This window comes from Poecilia formosa, unplaced genomic scaffold (genome assembly GCF_000485575.1).
Source record: "Poecilia formosa unplaced genomic scaffold, Poecilia_formosa-5.1.2 Scaffold24, whole genome shotgun sequence".
Lineage (NCBI taxonomy): Eukaryota > Metazoa > Chordata > Actinopteri > Cyprinodontiformes > Poeciliidae > Poecilia > Poecilia formosa.
Window position 1 is genome coordinate 817282 of NW_006799963.1, and position 14621 is coordinate 831902.

Genomic DNA, 14621 nt, shown 5'->3' on the forward strand with positions numbered 1-14621 from the left:
CGGCACAAGCGAAAATTTTTGCTGCACAAACGTTTGATACCAATTTGCCTGATTTTATAAAAGTGGGGGAGACTGGTTGACCTTTTGACCTTTAGCATTTCATTAATATCTTCAAAGCCAAAGCAGCACAAACGGAGTCGAGTTTATTGACACCCATTTTGTTTGATCTGAAGAAGGTGGGGTGCTGGTTGACCTTTGATGATCTCTAGAAACGTTTCTTAATATCTTTAAAATGAGAGCAGCACAAATGAAAATTTTTGCTCCACAAATGTTTGACACCAATTTTGTCTGATTTGAAGGTGGGGGGGGGCAACTGCCTACGTCTTAGAGTTTTTTTTTTAATTTTTTAAAATCAGATACTTGATTTTTTATTTATTTTTTTAAGTTAGATGTTGCAATCTGCGAAACATGTTAAAATGGCAGAAAGCTGCAACCTTCAAGCATTCACCAGACAAGTATGATAATCTACAAGAAAACGACAGAGATCTTTGCTTTGCGTTGTATTAAAAAGCACTTTATTGAAAAAAGTATTTACATCAGAACCAAAGTTGATGGTGACCATAGAATACAATTACAATATTGCTCCCCTTCACCAACGATTAGCAAAAAACTCCTTAAATCTACAAGGCATCGTTTCTTCCATCCACTGTCGGGACAAAAACAACTTCAGACTCAGTGCAAAACAATCTGAATAGACTTTCTTTTTTTTTTCCAATGGGTATGGGAATATTCACTGCAAGTATCACTTGCACTGCTGCATAATCAATTCTACATTATATTATTAATGTACTAGAATTTTTAATAGCCAGCAAATGCAGCAAATAAGATTTTGGTCAAAACCCATTGTTGATATACTATATAAGTACCAGAAGGTGCAGCGTACTGCGCCAGACATGTCGCACATTGTATTCATAATGCTATCTGAGAGCAATCATCCCTTTGAAAGTAAAATAACTTGCTTTCTTGCTAAATCCCACACCTCAACGTGTCCCTTCATCTGCCCACTGATGCACCAAGTTTCCCTTGCTCAGCCAAAGAAAAAAAAAACTGCTATTTGAGTCCATTACTAAACCTTCATGGGAAGTTCAAGGCCCCTATTTCTTCTCCAGTTAACAAAACAGGAGACGTGGAGTGACAGAAAACACCGAAGACTGTCGATATGTTTGCTCAGAAGGTTTGACTTGGGGCCCAGTCTCGAGTTCAATCCATCTTCAGGCTGCGGTAGATGTAGCGAATGAACGCCAGAGAGGCCCAGAACGACACGCTGCCCAGCATCAGCGTGAACACCAGCGCCGTCAGCAGCGAGTATCCGAAGAACTCGGAGCTTTGCACCAGGCCGCTCATGGAGGAGCGGTTGCGGTAGTAGAAGACGGAGTAGACGAAGATGAAGAGGCCCGTGGATCCGGTGCTCAGCACGCTCCGCCACCACCACCTGTAGTCCTCGCCCGACAGGAGGAAGTAGGTCAGGGCCACGGAGATGCAGGCGCCCACCGAGAGCAAGATGGCAAAGACGCAGAGCAGGATGCCGTACAGGGTGTAGTGTTCTCTGCCCCAAACGGTGGCGAAGATGTAGTAGAGTTCCACCGAGATGGCACTGAGGGGAGCAGTTTCAGGAAATTAATAAAACAATCTTTCACAGTTTAGAGCTTTCCTACATTTTGCTAAAACACATCTGTTGCCTTCATATCCACAAATATTTTTTGTGGGTCTGAATTTTTCACATTTCATCGCCTCAAACATTAGTGCATTTCATTGAATTTTTGACAGAATCTTTTGCTACAAATGATCAAAATTACACTAAAGGATTTTAGGCAGGAAAATATTTTTCTTATTTAAAAAAAAGGAGATTGAATTATATGTTTATTTTTTATATATTTTAATGTATTTCTAAAATTGTATACAAATATAAATGGTTAAATGAAAAAATCTGCACAATGTACTATTTTTTAAAGCCTATTAATCATCACAATCATGGATAAAAAAAATCAATTAGTAGAATAATTGTTAGCTACAGCTACACAAAGATGCTAGCAAACCATCTTCACCAAAAAGTGAAAAAAAAAAAAAAAATCACATGATATGAATTCTTTGGCAAGGTGCTGTAAATGCTAATTCAAAGCAACCTATGAAAAATCCATTTTTAATCCAATCTGAAGCGCTAAAGCTTCCAAACGTCTAAAGCTGCACCTCTTGTCGCAAAACCCAGAGCTCACCTGAAAGGCAGGAAGCCGCCGATGGCCATGTGCACGATGGTGTGCTTGTACCAGGGCTGCGGCGGGATCTGCCGGGGGATGTTGCGGGTGCGGCACGGTGCCTGGAAGCTGCCGGCTCGGTTCTTCCCCACGATGCCGCCGATGACGGTGAGGGGGAAGCCCACCAGCACCCAGGCGCCCAGCAGCAGGAGCACGGTGGTGGCCGGCAGAGCCTGGGTGGAGCCGCTCCACCAGTGAACCGAATTCACTACGCTCCAAGTGAAGAAGAGCGGAGCTGCGGGAAAGCGTGACCAAGTCAACAAAACATCTACCGATTTCCATTTCATGCAACGGCGCCCTGGAGCGTTGTCAATAAATCAGAAAGTCATTAATAAGAGCAGTGTAGCAGGCGGAGCACGCTGGCGGTGTGCTTCATTAACTTGAACAAAGTGATGCAAATTCTAACCGCTGCTAATAACTTACAAGCAAATTAGATAAATTACTTTTACTCTTGACAATCTTCCTTTCTTGATTGCCATAAGTGTTAGATCTGCTTCTTCAATTAGATGGTAAACTGCAAACTTTAAAATCTGCTGACTGGATTAGACCTATCCAACCCTAACATTCGCAGCCTTTGCAAGAAAGTCGAATCAGGAAGGAAAAAAAAAAAAACATCAACTCTTCTGCAGCTTTCACTGCAAACCAGCTGAAGTCTGCTGATCCCAAACATGTGTAACAAAAAGGTAAGATTGGCTCCTAAAGCTGGCTGAACACGCCTGAGGGAATGTTTACTTTACATCTGATATGCCGTAATCTATTCTGATTGGTGTAAGGGTGGGTCATTTACTGGTGTCACATTATATCAGAGTATTAAAAAGTGCCACTTCCTTATTACTAACATGTTCTATGATGAAGTCCAACACCCTAATATCAGATGCAGGAGTTTTGTTGCAGAGTAACACGATGCCGTTCCTCTCTTACATGTTGCGCTCTGCAGATTTACCAGTCGCAAAGTCACCAAAAAGTGTTCATTTTAAATTTCATTTATTTAGTAAAATTACATTTATTTTTTACCAAGCATCATGGATTCAGGCTGCATTTTACGCTGTACAACATAGTACAACACTGGCATTGGTTTCATGAATTTAAATGTCTCAGTACTGTACTGAAACATCCACTCACGACATTCAGTGCTCCGTGTTTGACTCACACTCAGGGTTAAAATCATAAACACATGAATCACTATCATTTCCAGCTTTCTCCTCAGCCAATAAAAAAGTTATGAGTTTGTATCATTCTTTTTCATTTAAAAATAAAGTTTACAGTACCGGCCTAAAAACTAGAACCATGTAGCCTTCAACACAAAAAGACTTTCTACTTTTAATAAAACTCTTTGATGCTTTTTTTAAAATATATATTTTTTACTAAACCTGCCTGATATAAGCTACATGTAAAAAAACTGGTAATGTATATTAAAATCTCTTGGCTAGCTAAACTTACATAGTAAATCTCAAACAAAATGATTTGAACCTGAAGCGGTGAGGTTCCCACGGCAACCCCACCTGAGAAGAGAGACGATGTGAGGATGATGTTCCACACCCAGCGCTGCCCATTGATCTGCGTGTAGAAACTGCATGAGACGTAGCCGGACACGCAGCTGGTGAGCGCGTACAGCACGATGGCGGCCGAGTTGATGGCCCCGTGCCGGTGTACGTTGAACATTCCCAGCAATGCCATGACGATAATGGCTGAAGCAAAAAAGAGAGCACAAAAACGCTATTACATCAGAGCTGTGTTATATTTGCCACGCATTTGTTAAGGTCCTCGTTTCTCTGCATCACGCTTCCTTTATACAAATTGTCCTAACAGCTGATTGGAGCTTGAGCTTTTTCAAACTTGAACTGGGTTATTTCTCTTTTGAACAGTCTCGCGTCTCCGCGATTGGTTGTTTGTTCCATAGTGCATGTCTGCATGAGGCTGGAGGCTCACCTGTGGCGAGAGTTAAGAACTGAGCTCCGACTCCGAGGATAGCGCACAGAAGACTTTTAAATGGCGGGAATCTGAAAACATCAGTGTGTATGATTTTCCAGCCGTTGTCTCCTTGGTCCAAGTCATCGCAGCCGCCCTCTTCTTCCACATTATACCTGAAATAAAAGGGCGTGTTTTTTTAAAAACACAGAACATGCAAGTGTATCTTCTGCAAGCTGCACAAATGCATTCAAGATGGTGACGAAGAAAGAGACGCACAGAAAGCAGCTAAAATAAATTTTGCACTGTTCAAAGACAGTTAATATTTCAAATGGTGTTTTGTCCTTGATAAGAATCACATTTTGTGAATCGATTTGTAAAATAAAATTAGTCCTGACAGGACAAAGCTGGTAAAAGCCATTTCCTTGTTCTAGTCTTAGCTTAATACAGAGGGTCTAGACTCTTGGCTATTGAAAAAAGATAGCTTCCTTTCAGATTTTAGATTTTCCCCAATGGCTAACATTTGTTTGTGATGTCTGATGTATGTACTCTGCCTCCCTTTGTACGCAGTCAATAAAAGAAAAAAGAAAACAAAAACACACCACCGTTTGTTTGTGGAAATTAACTTCTTATTCACCCAGGTCACTTTTAAGAGCACTGAAAACACCAAACACGGAGCAGAAAAGACGAATGCTCACTATAATCCAATTTTTCCTTGACGTCGTGCAAAACCTCAACGCTAAACTCACCAGAAACGGTAAAACCAAAACCGCGTGCGCCAGGCTCTTCACAGAACTGTGAATTACCTGGCAAAGTCATTTTTAAGGACCCGCATCAGGATGATGATGACGAAGCCCAGCAGCAGCACCACCAGCACCAGCGAGTTGATGATGGACAACCAGTGGATCTCCAGGGTTTTCGGGAAGAACGAGTAATCTCTAAGGCGCTCGGCTCTCCGGGCAGAAGGCAGGCTGGACTCGTACCAGCGGACGCTGTAGGTGTGCGTGACCGTCAGGCTGCCTCCGCCCACGCCGACCCCACCCACCGCTGATCCCGCCCCCTCCTCCAAGGGAAAGGGCTTGACGTCCTTCACCGAGACATTGGCAAAGATCACGGAGTCGCCGTTGTACTCGATGTTGAAGTCTAAGTGAGTCCACAAGCCCACCTGACAGAGGAAAGGGGAACAAGAGGAGGTGACAGGTAAGGAGGCACAAACAGTCACTAAAAACAAAATCAGCGGTTTCTCTCTTCACCTTGTGGCTGTGAGGCAGGAAGCCGCTCTCTTCAATGTATCCCACAAAGCCCCAGATTGGAATATCATCCAGGACGAATTCAAAGTAATACAGCTCCTCGATGGCTTCACGGAGCTCGTCCACCTGAGGCGCATGAAACAGAACGGCTTTTATGAGCAAAAAGCGCAAAACATCTCATTTAAAATGAGTCATTTCAAATATTACCTGTTTTTCCGACAGCGTGAGCTTGCAGAGAGTTTTTCTGTCCACGTTCTCTTGGAAGCGGATGAAATATAAAGACTCTGCCATTCTGTCACCGTCCAGCACTTCGCCCAGACTCAGGGATTTGTGGTGCACCTGAAGAAGAAGAAGAGGTTTTATGATGAGATGTACACCAGCAAAAAGCCAAGGTGGGTAGTGAAAGGGAGCAATGAGCTCAAAACAGAACATATAGTTTATTCACATGAACCATTTCAGTGAGTGTAAACTCTTATTGACCATACTTTAGAGCTGGAAGACTTTTTGAGAAAACCTACAATAAGTGGACAAAAGTAATCTTTTCTTAATATCTACTCAGAGCACAGGACACATTATAGGATAGAAATTTATATTTTTAACAACTTGAGTTAGTATCTTACATGAAAACTTTGAAAGAGCTTAAAGTACATTTTATTCAATTCTATCAGGGTTTCACCAACTCAAATGTAAGACTTTCTAAGACCATTACAAATTAAATTTAAGACCGATAAATGCATGAACTTAATCAAGCCACCCGGTGATAAAGCTGAACGTACACATGACAGATGCAAAGCTAGTTAGCAAGAGTATGCTAGCAGAGAGTTACTGGTAGCCTCACTCGTCTGAAGTCACAAATAATGTAGATGTCTGAGTGTGACTCAAATATTTGCCTGATGAAATAGTTCCACAAGGAAATAAAAAAAATCATAAAATAGACAATACAAAATTTAAGATTTGTGATAAATGTATTTAAGACCGGCTTACTTTTTTAAAAAGAAATTCAAGACACTTTAAGGCCTTAACTTTAGATACACAAATTTAGGACTTTTTAAAACTTTTAAAGGATGTGCGGTTTATGGCAAACCGAGCAATAAACAGGGATAAAAAGTATTTTTCCTAATCATGCTGTCACGATGGAAATGTAACATCTTACAAATGAATAAATATAGCAGTCAAAAACTGACTTAACTTTCTCTCTTAATTTTTCCTACAGTGTCACAGCAGTGAGACGGACTGACCTTATCTGGTCTGCAAACAGGCAGAGTGTAGTAGTGATACGTCTCCTGAGGATTATGGTAAGGGCCCACTTTGTTGACATAAAGAGTCACATTGTCTCCCTTCTTGTAGCTCGCTGCCCAGCCTGAGAACAAGGCCAGGATCAAGAAGCGGAGCACTGCCATCGTCCTCCTGTAGCCGCCCGGGAGCTATCCAGTTCCACCGCGTGCAACACCTGCAGCAGAGACGAACAGTTTGTCTATATGTGTTGAAAATCTCTCCCTTCTAGCACACCATTCCTAACGTTACGTCAGCCTTTTCACTCATTTGGGGTTTTAGCATTTGGGGTTAAGACAGGCAACTTTGCACATTTCAATAAACAGAGCAGGAAACTTTGGAAACGACCTTTAGCAGTTCACAGGGCCTCCTTTATTGAGAGATGCTGCTCTGGTTGTGTGTGTGTTTGTGCGCGTGTGTGTGTGCGTGCGTTGTGGTTTTTAAGCAATCTCATCAGATTCACTGGGTGGAATGCAGATTCAGTTTCATAAAGCCTTAAAAAACACGTCTTCTGGAAGAAAATCTGAGCTTCCTGCATTCGGCAGTGTGAATTTTAAATGGAAAACCTCATGTTAGGGTAAAAGTAATGCTTTGGAACCATTATACTCAAAATGGATTAAATAAATCGGCATTAGAATGTCATTCTTTGTACAATAAGCTGTGTGCACTTTTACTATGAGTTATGAGTACAAAAGAAAAGCAGACAGGTGTAACTAGCCTGTAAGGTTGGTTGTGGAAAAGGGGACTGAAGGACAATTATTGCCGCTATATAATTTTATCACTTGAGAAGCCACTATGTGAAGTGTTTCCTCTTTGGACTTATTTGCAAAGCAGAATTTTATGACAGTAACTGCTGTCTCATTCTATTTAAGATCTTTGGGAGAATTTGAGAGCATATAAACGTATTTTGGCTGGAAACATAACTAGATAACTCAGGGTTTTTCAAGCAATCAACTTAATGCAAACCCAATTTTCCAACTACCAAACTTTTTATTACAAACAAGTCGTCCTGGACTCTTTACAGCCTGTTTGTGATGTTATTAAAAAACAGCAAACATGACATAAAAATATTATTGTTAGCCTTCAAGAGTGGCATCCTGTGGTTCCTTTTTTTACTCAAAAGAGGACATTTCCAAATTTGTATGCAAGAATTTTAACAAAAAGGTTCTAAAGTTAGAAATTTGACTGGGAAAGGAAAAACTTGCTTGGCAAATCCTGATTTCAAGATTAAACATGGATGCCTTGAGTATAAAAGTGACAGGTGCAGTGAAAGTAAAAATTCAGTTATTTCCACATCTGATGATTTGCATCTCCGCAAATCTGTTTGCATACACTCCTATAAGGCAAACTTTAGTGATCATGTTGTAAAAACTAAACGCAGGCAAATACACTGATATTGGATTATATCTAAGCTAGCCCTTAAGCATTTTAACTAGCAATTCACAGAGGTTTTCCACCTTCCCAAACGTAGCATTTCCACACGAGTCTCAGTTGTTTATTCAGGTTGATTGCGACACAGGCTGTACATGTTTCAAGCTGATCGGCTGGCCGTGTAATTCTAACAGCTTTACATGTAGATGCTTAGAGTTCTTCTTGTTTGGGCCAATTTGACAATGACAACCCCCCAAGCTGTAATCGATACGGTGGTGGAAGCAAAAGCAAAAGATGATGTTGGCAGTACAAATCTGTTTCTACTACCTGTTGGAATTTTCTCTTTGATTAGATTCTTGGCAAATTTTGGTTAATGCAGATTTTTAGTATCATCTGGTCTCATCTATAATATAAGGTTAGCAACCAGCACAGCAACATGCTGTAAGAAACATACACTATTATTTTCTTTAGCACTACAATGACACTAATTGCAACTCCAGGTGCATACATGGCAGGTCCAACTGCTAGGATGGGTTAATTATAAATCTGACTGCCCTTGTAATCATTGTCTGTGAAAGTGGCGAGTGATGCTGTACTTCTGGAACTCAACAACTGACCTCTTCATGTTTTGTTTTGTTTTTTCCAAAGAGGAAATTATCTCTTTGAAGGGGAAAACATACAAATAAAGATAACTCCTCCCCCCCCAAAAAAAACATCAATGGAAGTACTTAAAAGAACCAATCAGTCAGTGTATGCCTCATGTGATGTCACTGGAGGAATGTGTGAGTGGAATCATATATTTGAGAGGTTAGGTTTTTATGTTGATTAAATAGAAAATGACAGAAAAATAAATAACAACAAAATTACAATAATGTGTTCATATCGGTGAAAAACTATAACTAAAGTGGGTTTGGTTGACTTTACAGAAAATCTGCTAAGTAGCTGTAAAGAAACCATGAGTTGTTTTTTTCCCCTTTACATATACCTAGACATTTTAAAAACAATACACGTATGGAGATTTTCGTTCTAAAGCAGACATGATTTACAATGATTGAAAATATCTTAGTCAAGTTGCTAAACTCTGATCTGGGAGTCTCACCGTCCTGACACCTCCGTCCCGGTGCTGCAGAACCAACTAAACCAGTCTGGTCGCCGGATTCCTCGGACTCCAGGCCCTGATGGTCCGCTCGGCTCCGATAACGCTCACCGAGAAGCCCTAACGTTGCAGCCGAACACCGGTGACATCCTGGATGAGGTGCATTAAAAACGATCCTCTCCGATAATATCTGTACACTCAGTACTTTTACTGACAGAAGTAGGAGAAGAAAACGGGCTCCGACTACACGTCACCTAAAGAAATAAAAATAATGACGACTCGCTTCAGTTTTCCGGGGAGGGCGGAGAAACACGAAATACACACCTGCAATGTTATCGTTATTTTAACAGCTGTAATGTTTTATCTTCTTTTAAATAATTATAACTTCTGTTTCCCACATGAAAAAACACCAAAAGTGGGATTAAAGCGTTTGGAGCTGATAGCACAACGTATTCACTGTCTTCTGTATGGACCGGATTTCCTTCAAGCTCAATGAACCAATCCGGTGTCCCTTTTGGACTTCCGTATTGAAGCTCAGACAAGTTTAATCGCACCAGCGCTAACGATGTGCACGTCTGCGTGATTCCGTGACGCTGATATGCTCGACATTTTGACTAGTAATGCCTCCTAATTCATTTCCCGCGAAAGTATCACAGTTTCTGGCGCTCGAGACGTTGTAGCAAGTGGGTAAACTAGGCTAACAGGTGAGGCTGAGTAAACAATTCAAATTGTTGACATTTACAACAAAATACAACGTCAGAACTGTATGTAGACATTCACTATGATTATTATTGATCATATTGAAGCGCTTTAATTAACCGAAGCTTCTTTAGCAGCAACAGTAATCTTCGCACCATGTTAGCAAAGTAAAACATCGAATTTAAGGTGGTTTGCAGTAACTTAATGTGTGTTAACTAACTCGTCCTAGATATTTATATGTTTTCTGTGTTACAAAGACTTATCCTTTTACTCGGCGTGGACCCCTCGCTGCAGAGTGTTAATATGTCATTGTAAGCACACTTTCCGCTGTTATCTGCTAATTTCTAACAGCATATTTAACATTATTTTTCAGATAACATCTCACAATGGGAATTCACGGACTGGCCAAGCTAATAGCTGATCATGCTCCCGGTGCCATCAAAGAACAGGACATCAAAAACTACTTCGGTAATCCTAACATATTACTTTTTCTACATGTAAAATAGTAAGGTCACAAGAAACACAAATACATGTTTAGTCATTGTTGGAATGAAACTTAAGTCAGTTGTGTTATTAAGCGTTTTTTTTGGGGGGGGGGGGGTTAACCATACAGTGAGATTAAACATAAAATCTTAATGTTTTAATTGCTTTTTGTAGGCAGGAAAATTGCTATCGATGCCTCCATGTGCATCTACCAGTTCCTGATTGCTGTCCGACAGGATGGGAACGTTCTGCAGAGTGAAGACGGAGAGACTACAAGGTGCAGCATAAATGATTTGATTTCTGACCATATTTGCAGTATGCATTGGATACACTAGTTTTTTCAAGAGCAGTAGCCTACCCCCACTTCATGAAGTAAAGAGGTTTGTGACTTTCCCTTTTCCTAGCCACTTGATGGGAATGTTCTACCGCACAATCCGCATGTTGGAGAACGGGATCAAGCCAGTGTATGTGTTTGATGGGAAACCTCCACAGCTCAAGTCAGCTGAGGTTTGTATGGACTCTGTCGGGCATGGGCTGAGGGCACAGAGTATATAAGCTGAGTTTAAACCATGAATCTTTAAAACCGTGGTATAACTTTGTGCAAATGACAGTCCAATGTTTCCACCAATGTTTTCTTTGTTTAGCTGGAGAAGAGAGGGGAGAGGAGAGCAGAAGCTGAGAAAATGCTTGCCAAAGCTCAGGAATTGGGTAAAAAAAATTTTAAATTGTTCTTTTATTAACAAAACTTTGCATCCTTTCTTTTCCCCCTCACTGATGTGAAAATTAAAAGAATAAGGAATATGAGTCCTGTTTTTTTTTTTCTTCCATGCTGATTATTATTTTTTTACTTTCTCAAACCAGGTGAACAAGAGAATATCGACAAGTTCTCCAAGCGACTCGTCAAAGTCACCAAGCAGCATAACGACGATTGCAAAAAGCTACTGACCTTGATGGGAGTGCCTTATATCGAGGTACCATTAAAAGCTGCTTTACTTCTCTTAAAAATTGAAAAGAATTTTCTGTGTGTCTTGGCTCTATGGTGAATTTGCAGAGTTACAGTACTTGAAAATATTATTTAAAAATAAGTTGCTACTGAAGAAATGTGTGTAAATAAATGCTACGTGATTTTTGTGTGTGTGTGTGTTTTTTAGGCTCCGTGTGAGGCTGAAGCCAGCTGTGCTGCTCTGGTTAAAGAAGGGAAGGTCTTTGCTACAGCAACGGAGGATATGGACGGACTGACCTTTGGGACAAATGTCCTGCTAAGACACCTCACCGCCAGTGAAGCAAAGTACACACTTTTATTTATTTCTATTTTTTTTAAATCATTTTATGCAGACAAAAATGAGCCTTCTGTTTATGTCGAGTGGTTATATATTTCATTTTTAAATGCCTTTTTTTTTGCTGCAGGAAACTTCCTGTTCAGGAATTTCACTTTAATCGCATCCTGCAGGACATCGGTCTGACCAGTGAGCAGGTGGGTTGTTACTATTAAAGTAAGTATTTACTGCAAAACAGTAAATGCGTATTGTCTGTGCAGTGCAGGACTTAAATATCAGTCTTTGCTTCTTGCAGTTCATAGACCTTTGTATTCTGCTGGGTTGTGACTACTGCGGCACTATCAAGGGAATCGGTCCCAAGCGAGCCATCGACCTGATCCGGCAGCACGGCTCCATCGAGGAAATCCTGGAGAACATTGATACAAATGTAAGTTAAATCATTTTTTTTCTCTTACTGAGATTCTTTCTGTGTTTTGTGTGGAACAAGCTGAAGCAGGCAATAATTTACGACCAGAAAGTGTGAGATACACCTGAACATTTTCACAAGCGATGCATGTTAAGTTGCAGCACTTAGAGAATTTTTTTTAAAAATTATTATTATTTTTTTAAAACACCAACAAGGATGTATAACGATTACAAAAAATTGAGACAAAATGTGTCTCATTTTGCAGATGATAAAAGTCACACCTTATGCTTACTTTAGTTTTTTATACATTTTATTTGAATGCATGACTGCATTTTGAATGAAAAATACATTTTCTGAACTCTTGTAAAACTCAGAATGGAGCTTAGTCTGCAAGTACTGAACAGATGTTTTCCACAATTTCTCCATGTTTCATTTTACTATTAAAAATAGCTGTTTGAATTAACTTTATAGAAATATGTTTACTTGACTTCCAATTATACATTTATCTAACCATTGACAATGTCTGTTGAGTCAGTGGAAACATGTATGTAGTCAAATATAAAAAAAAATATATGTATTTTGAATAATGTCTGCATTTTTAGCTCCCTCATCTTTCAGCTTCATGATATGCTTTGGGTCACTGCTGTTCATCTTTTTACGAGACGATAAATAAATTAATTGCGGTCAACCCAGGCAGCGGATGTGATTTTTTTTGTTTTGTTTTGTTTTCGTGTGCGTTTTGTTCACCTTCTTGCAGAAGCATCCGGCCCCAGAGGACTGGCTGTACAAAGAAGCGAGGAATTTGTTTTTGAAGCCAGAGGTGGTGGATTCCTCCACAGTGGACCTGAAGTGGAGGGAGCCTGATGAAGAGGCTCTGATCCAATTCATGTGCAGTGAGAAACAGTTCAGGTGAGCTGAATGGAGACTCATTCTGGATTTTAAACCTTTTTTTTTTTTTGCATATGATGCTAGAACTATTGACTATTGTGATGTTTGCTAGATGAACTGTTTTTACATCGTTTATCCACTAGTCTCCACTGTTGGCCGTTTCTAAATGCAGTAGCTTTACATTCATTCCTTTTAGCCATTTTTGAAGGATATTGTCCACTTGTCACTTAAGCCAGTTAAAATGGTCTTATTCCTCCCTGATTACCTGCATACGGCAGTATTAATTTTAAGTTCTGAGTCATTTTTGTGTGTTTTCAGTGAGGACAGGATCCGTAACGGCTGTAAAAAGATAATGAAGAGCAGACAAGGAAGCACACAGGGAAGGCTGGACTCTTTCTTTTCCGTCACTGGTTCACTCTCCTCAAAAAGGAAGGTATGCACAGCAGACCACTAACCCAATGGTTATTTCAAATGTTATTTTTAAATGGACGTTATTTGTGGTTCCTCATGTTTTTGAGACTCAGTTACATATTGATCAACTAGAAAAATATTAAGTATTTCCTGTTTTATTTCTGTATTCTTAGGAACCGGAGACCAAAGGATCTGCAAAGAAAAAACAGAAAACTGGAGCAACTCCAGGCAAATTTAAGAAGGGCAAATAGACTGAACTCTGATCACTGTTGATGTTACTGCTATGTATACAACGTATTAAATAAGAACTATAACTTCAAAATGCTGCACAGAAGGAGCTATAGTTAAATCATTATTCCATTTCAATATTTTTTTGTTTATGACCAACCACAATCCAAGCTGGCTGTATTTTAAGGTGCTGAATGCTTGAAATAAAAAATCTTATTTTGTAGTGAAAGCTGTCGCCTGACTTTTGATTCATTTTTATCAACACTTGAAATCTCGACTGATGGATTGGAAGCTCGCCATGGACTGATTACTTAAAAATAAGTGGAAGTAAAAACAGCTGACTCATCTTCAAATATTTTCTGCATCATTTACAGAAATAGTATCAGGAAATGACTGGACAGGGAGTATTAGCATCACATGTACTCAGAAATATTTGTTTGAACTGAAAAATGTTTCTTCCTCTTATATTTTTATTGGTTACATTTGGATTGAGTACAAAAAAGGACAAAAAGGAGAATAAAATTCCATAGATCAGAAAATCTGAGAATGCAACAAGATGAGTAGAAGTGTATTTTAGACGAAACAAACGCTTTCAGATAAACGCTTTCAAAATATGACCAGCTTTGAGTACCATGATGCAACTTGTTGCCTTCAGAAGTCAATCACTTTGTACATTGTGTCTGCAATTTAATTGTCCTAGAGAAATCCTACTGTTCTGTGAAGGCCTGAGGTAACTGCTGAGCTCCTCAGCAGTTACCTCAGCATGGTAATTGCTGAGGAGCTGCAGAGATACAGAGCTCGGATGTAACAATTTGCTCAAACGACCACTATTGGTACATCAACAGAAGTGTGGCGAGCATCGCCAGAAGAAAAGTGTGTAGTGATGCGTGTGGAAGAAGATGCTCTGCTGAGACGAAACCAGATTTGGTATATAACGAATTCCTGTGTCATGTTTCCATCCTGCTGTGGAGATTTCCTTCAGCAGTGACACAGACGCTGATGGGAAGCCAAATGAGCCCAAAAATCTGCTAAAGAATGGCCCAGTCAAAGTCCAATTCTAAATCCAGAGAATCTGTGGTG

At 40.0% G+C, this 14621-nt stretch overlaps 2 protein-coding genes across 2 annotated transcripts; one reads left to right on the forward strand and one right to left on the reverse strand.

Annotated features, from left to right (window-relative positions):
- Nucleotides 1–492: 492 nt before the first annotated feature.
- Nucleotides 493–9622, reverse strand: tm9sf1 (transmembrane 9 superfamily member 1). Its single transcript, XM_007547944.2, has 9 exons — nt 9153–9622; nt 6649–6860; nt 5618–5749; nt 5414–5536; nt 4967–5325; nt 4182–4336; nt 3755–3940; nt 2214–2487; nt 493–1594 (listed from the first exon to the last, which is right to left on the reverse strand). Exons 2-9 carry the CDS (start codon nt 6808–6810, stop codon nt 1201–1203), a joined length of 1785 nt encoding a protein of 594 aa, XP_007548006.1. The 5' UTR covers nt 6811–6860; nt 9153–9622; the 3' UTR covers nt 493–1200.
- Nucleotides 9623–9773: 151 nt separating this feature from the next.
- fen1 (flap structure-specific endonuclease 1) lies at nt 9774–13631 on the forward strand. Its single transcript, XM_007547943.2, has 12 exons — nt 9774–9853; nt 10222–10316; nt 10506–10608; nt 10736–10838; nt 10976–11039; nt 11193–11302; nt 11483–11619; nt 11739–11805; nt 11904–12035; nt 12772–12923; nt 13221–13335; nt 13487–13631. Exons 2-12 carry the CDS (start codon nt 10235–10237, stop codon nt 13562–13564), a joined length of 1143 nt encoding a protein of 380 aa, XP_007548005.1. The 5' UTR covers nt 9774–9853; nt 10222–10234; the 3' UTR covers nt 13565–13631.
- Nucleotides 13632–14621: the final 990 nt, after the last annotated feature.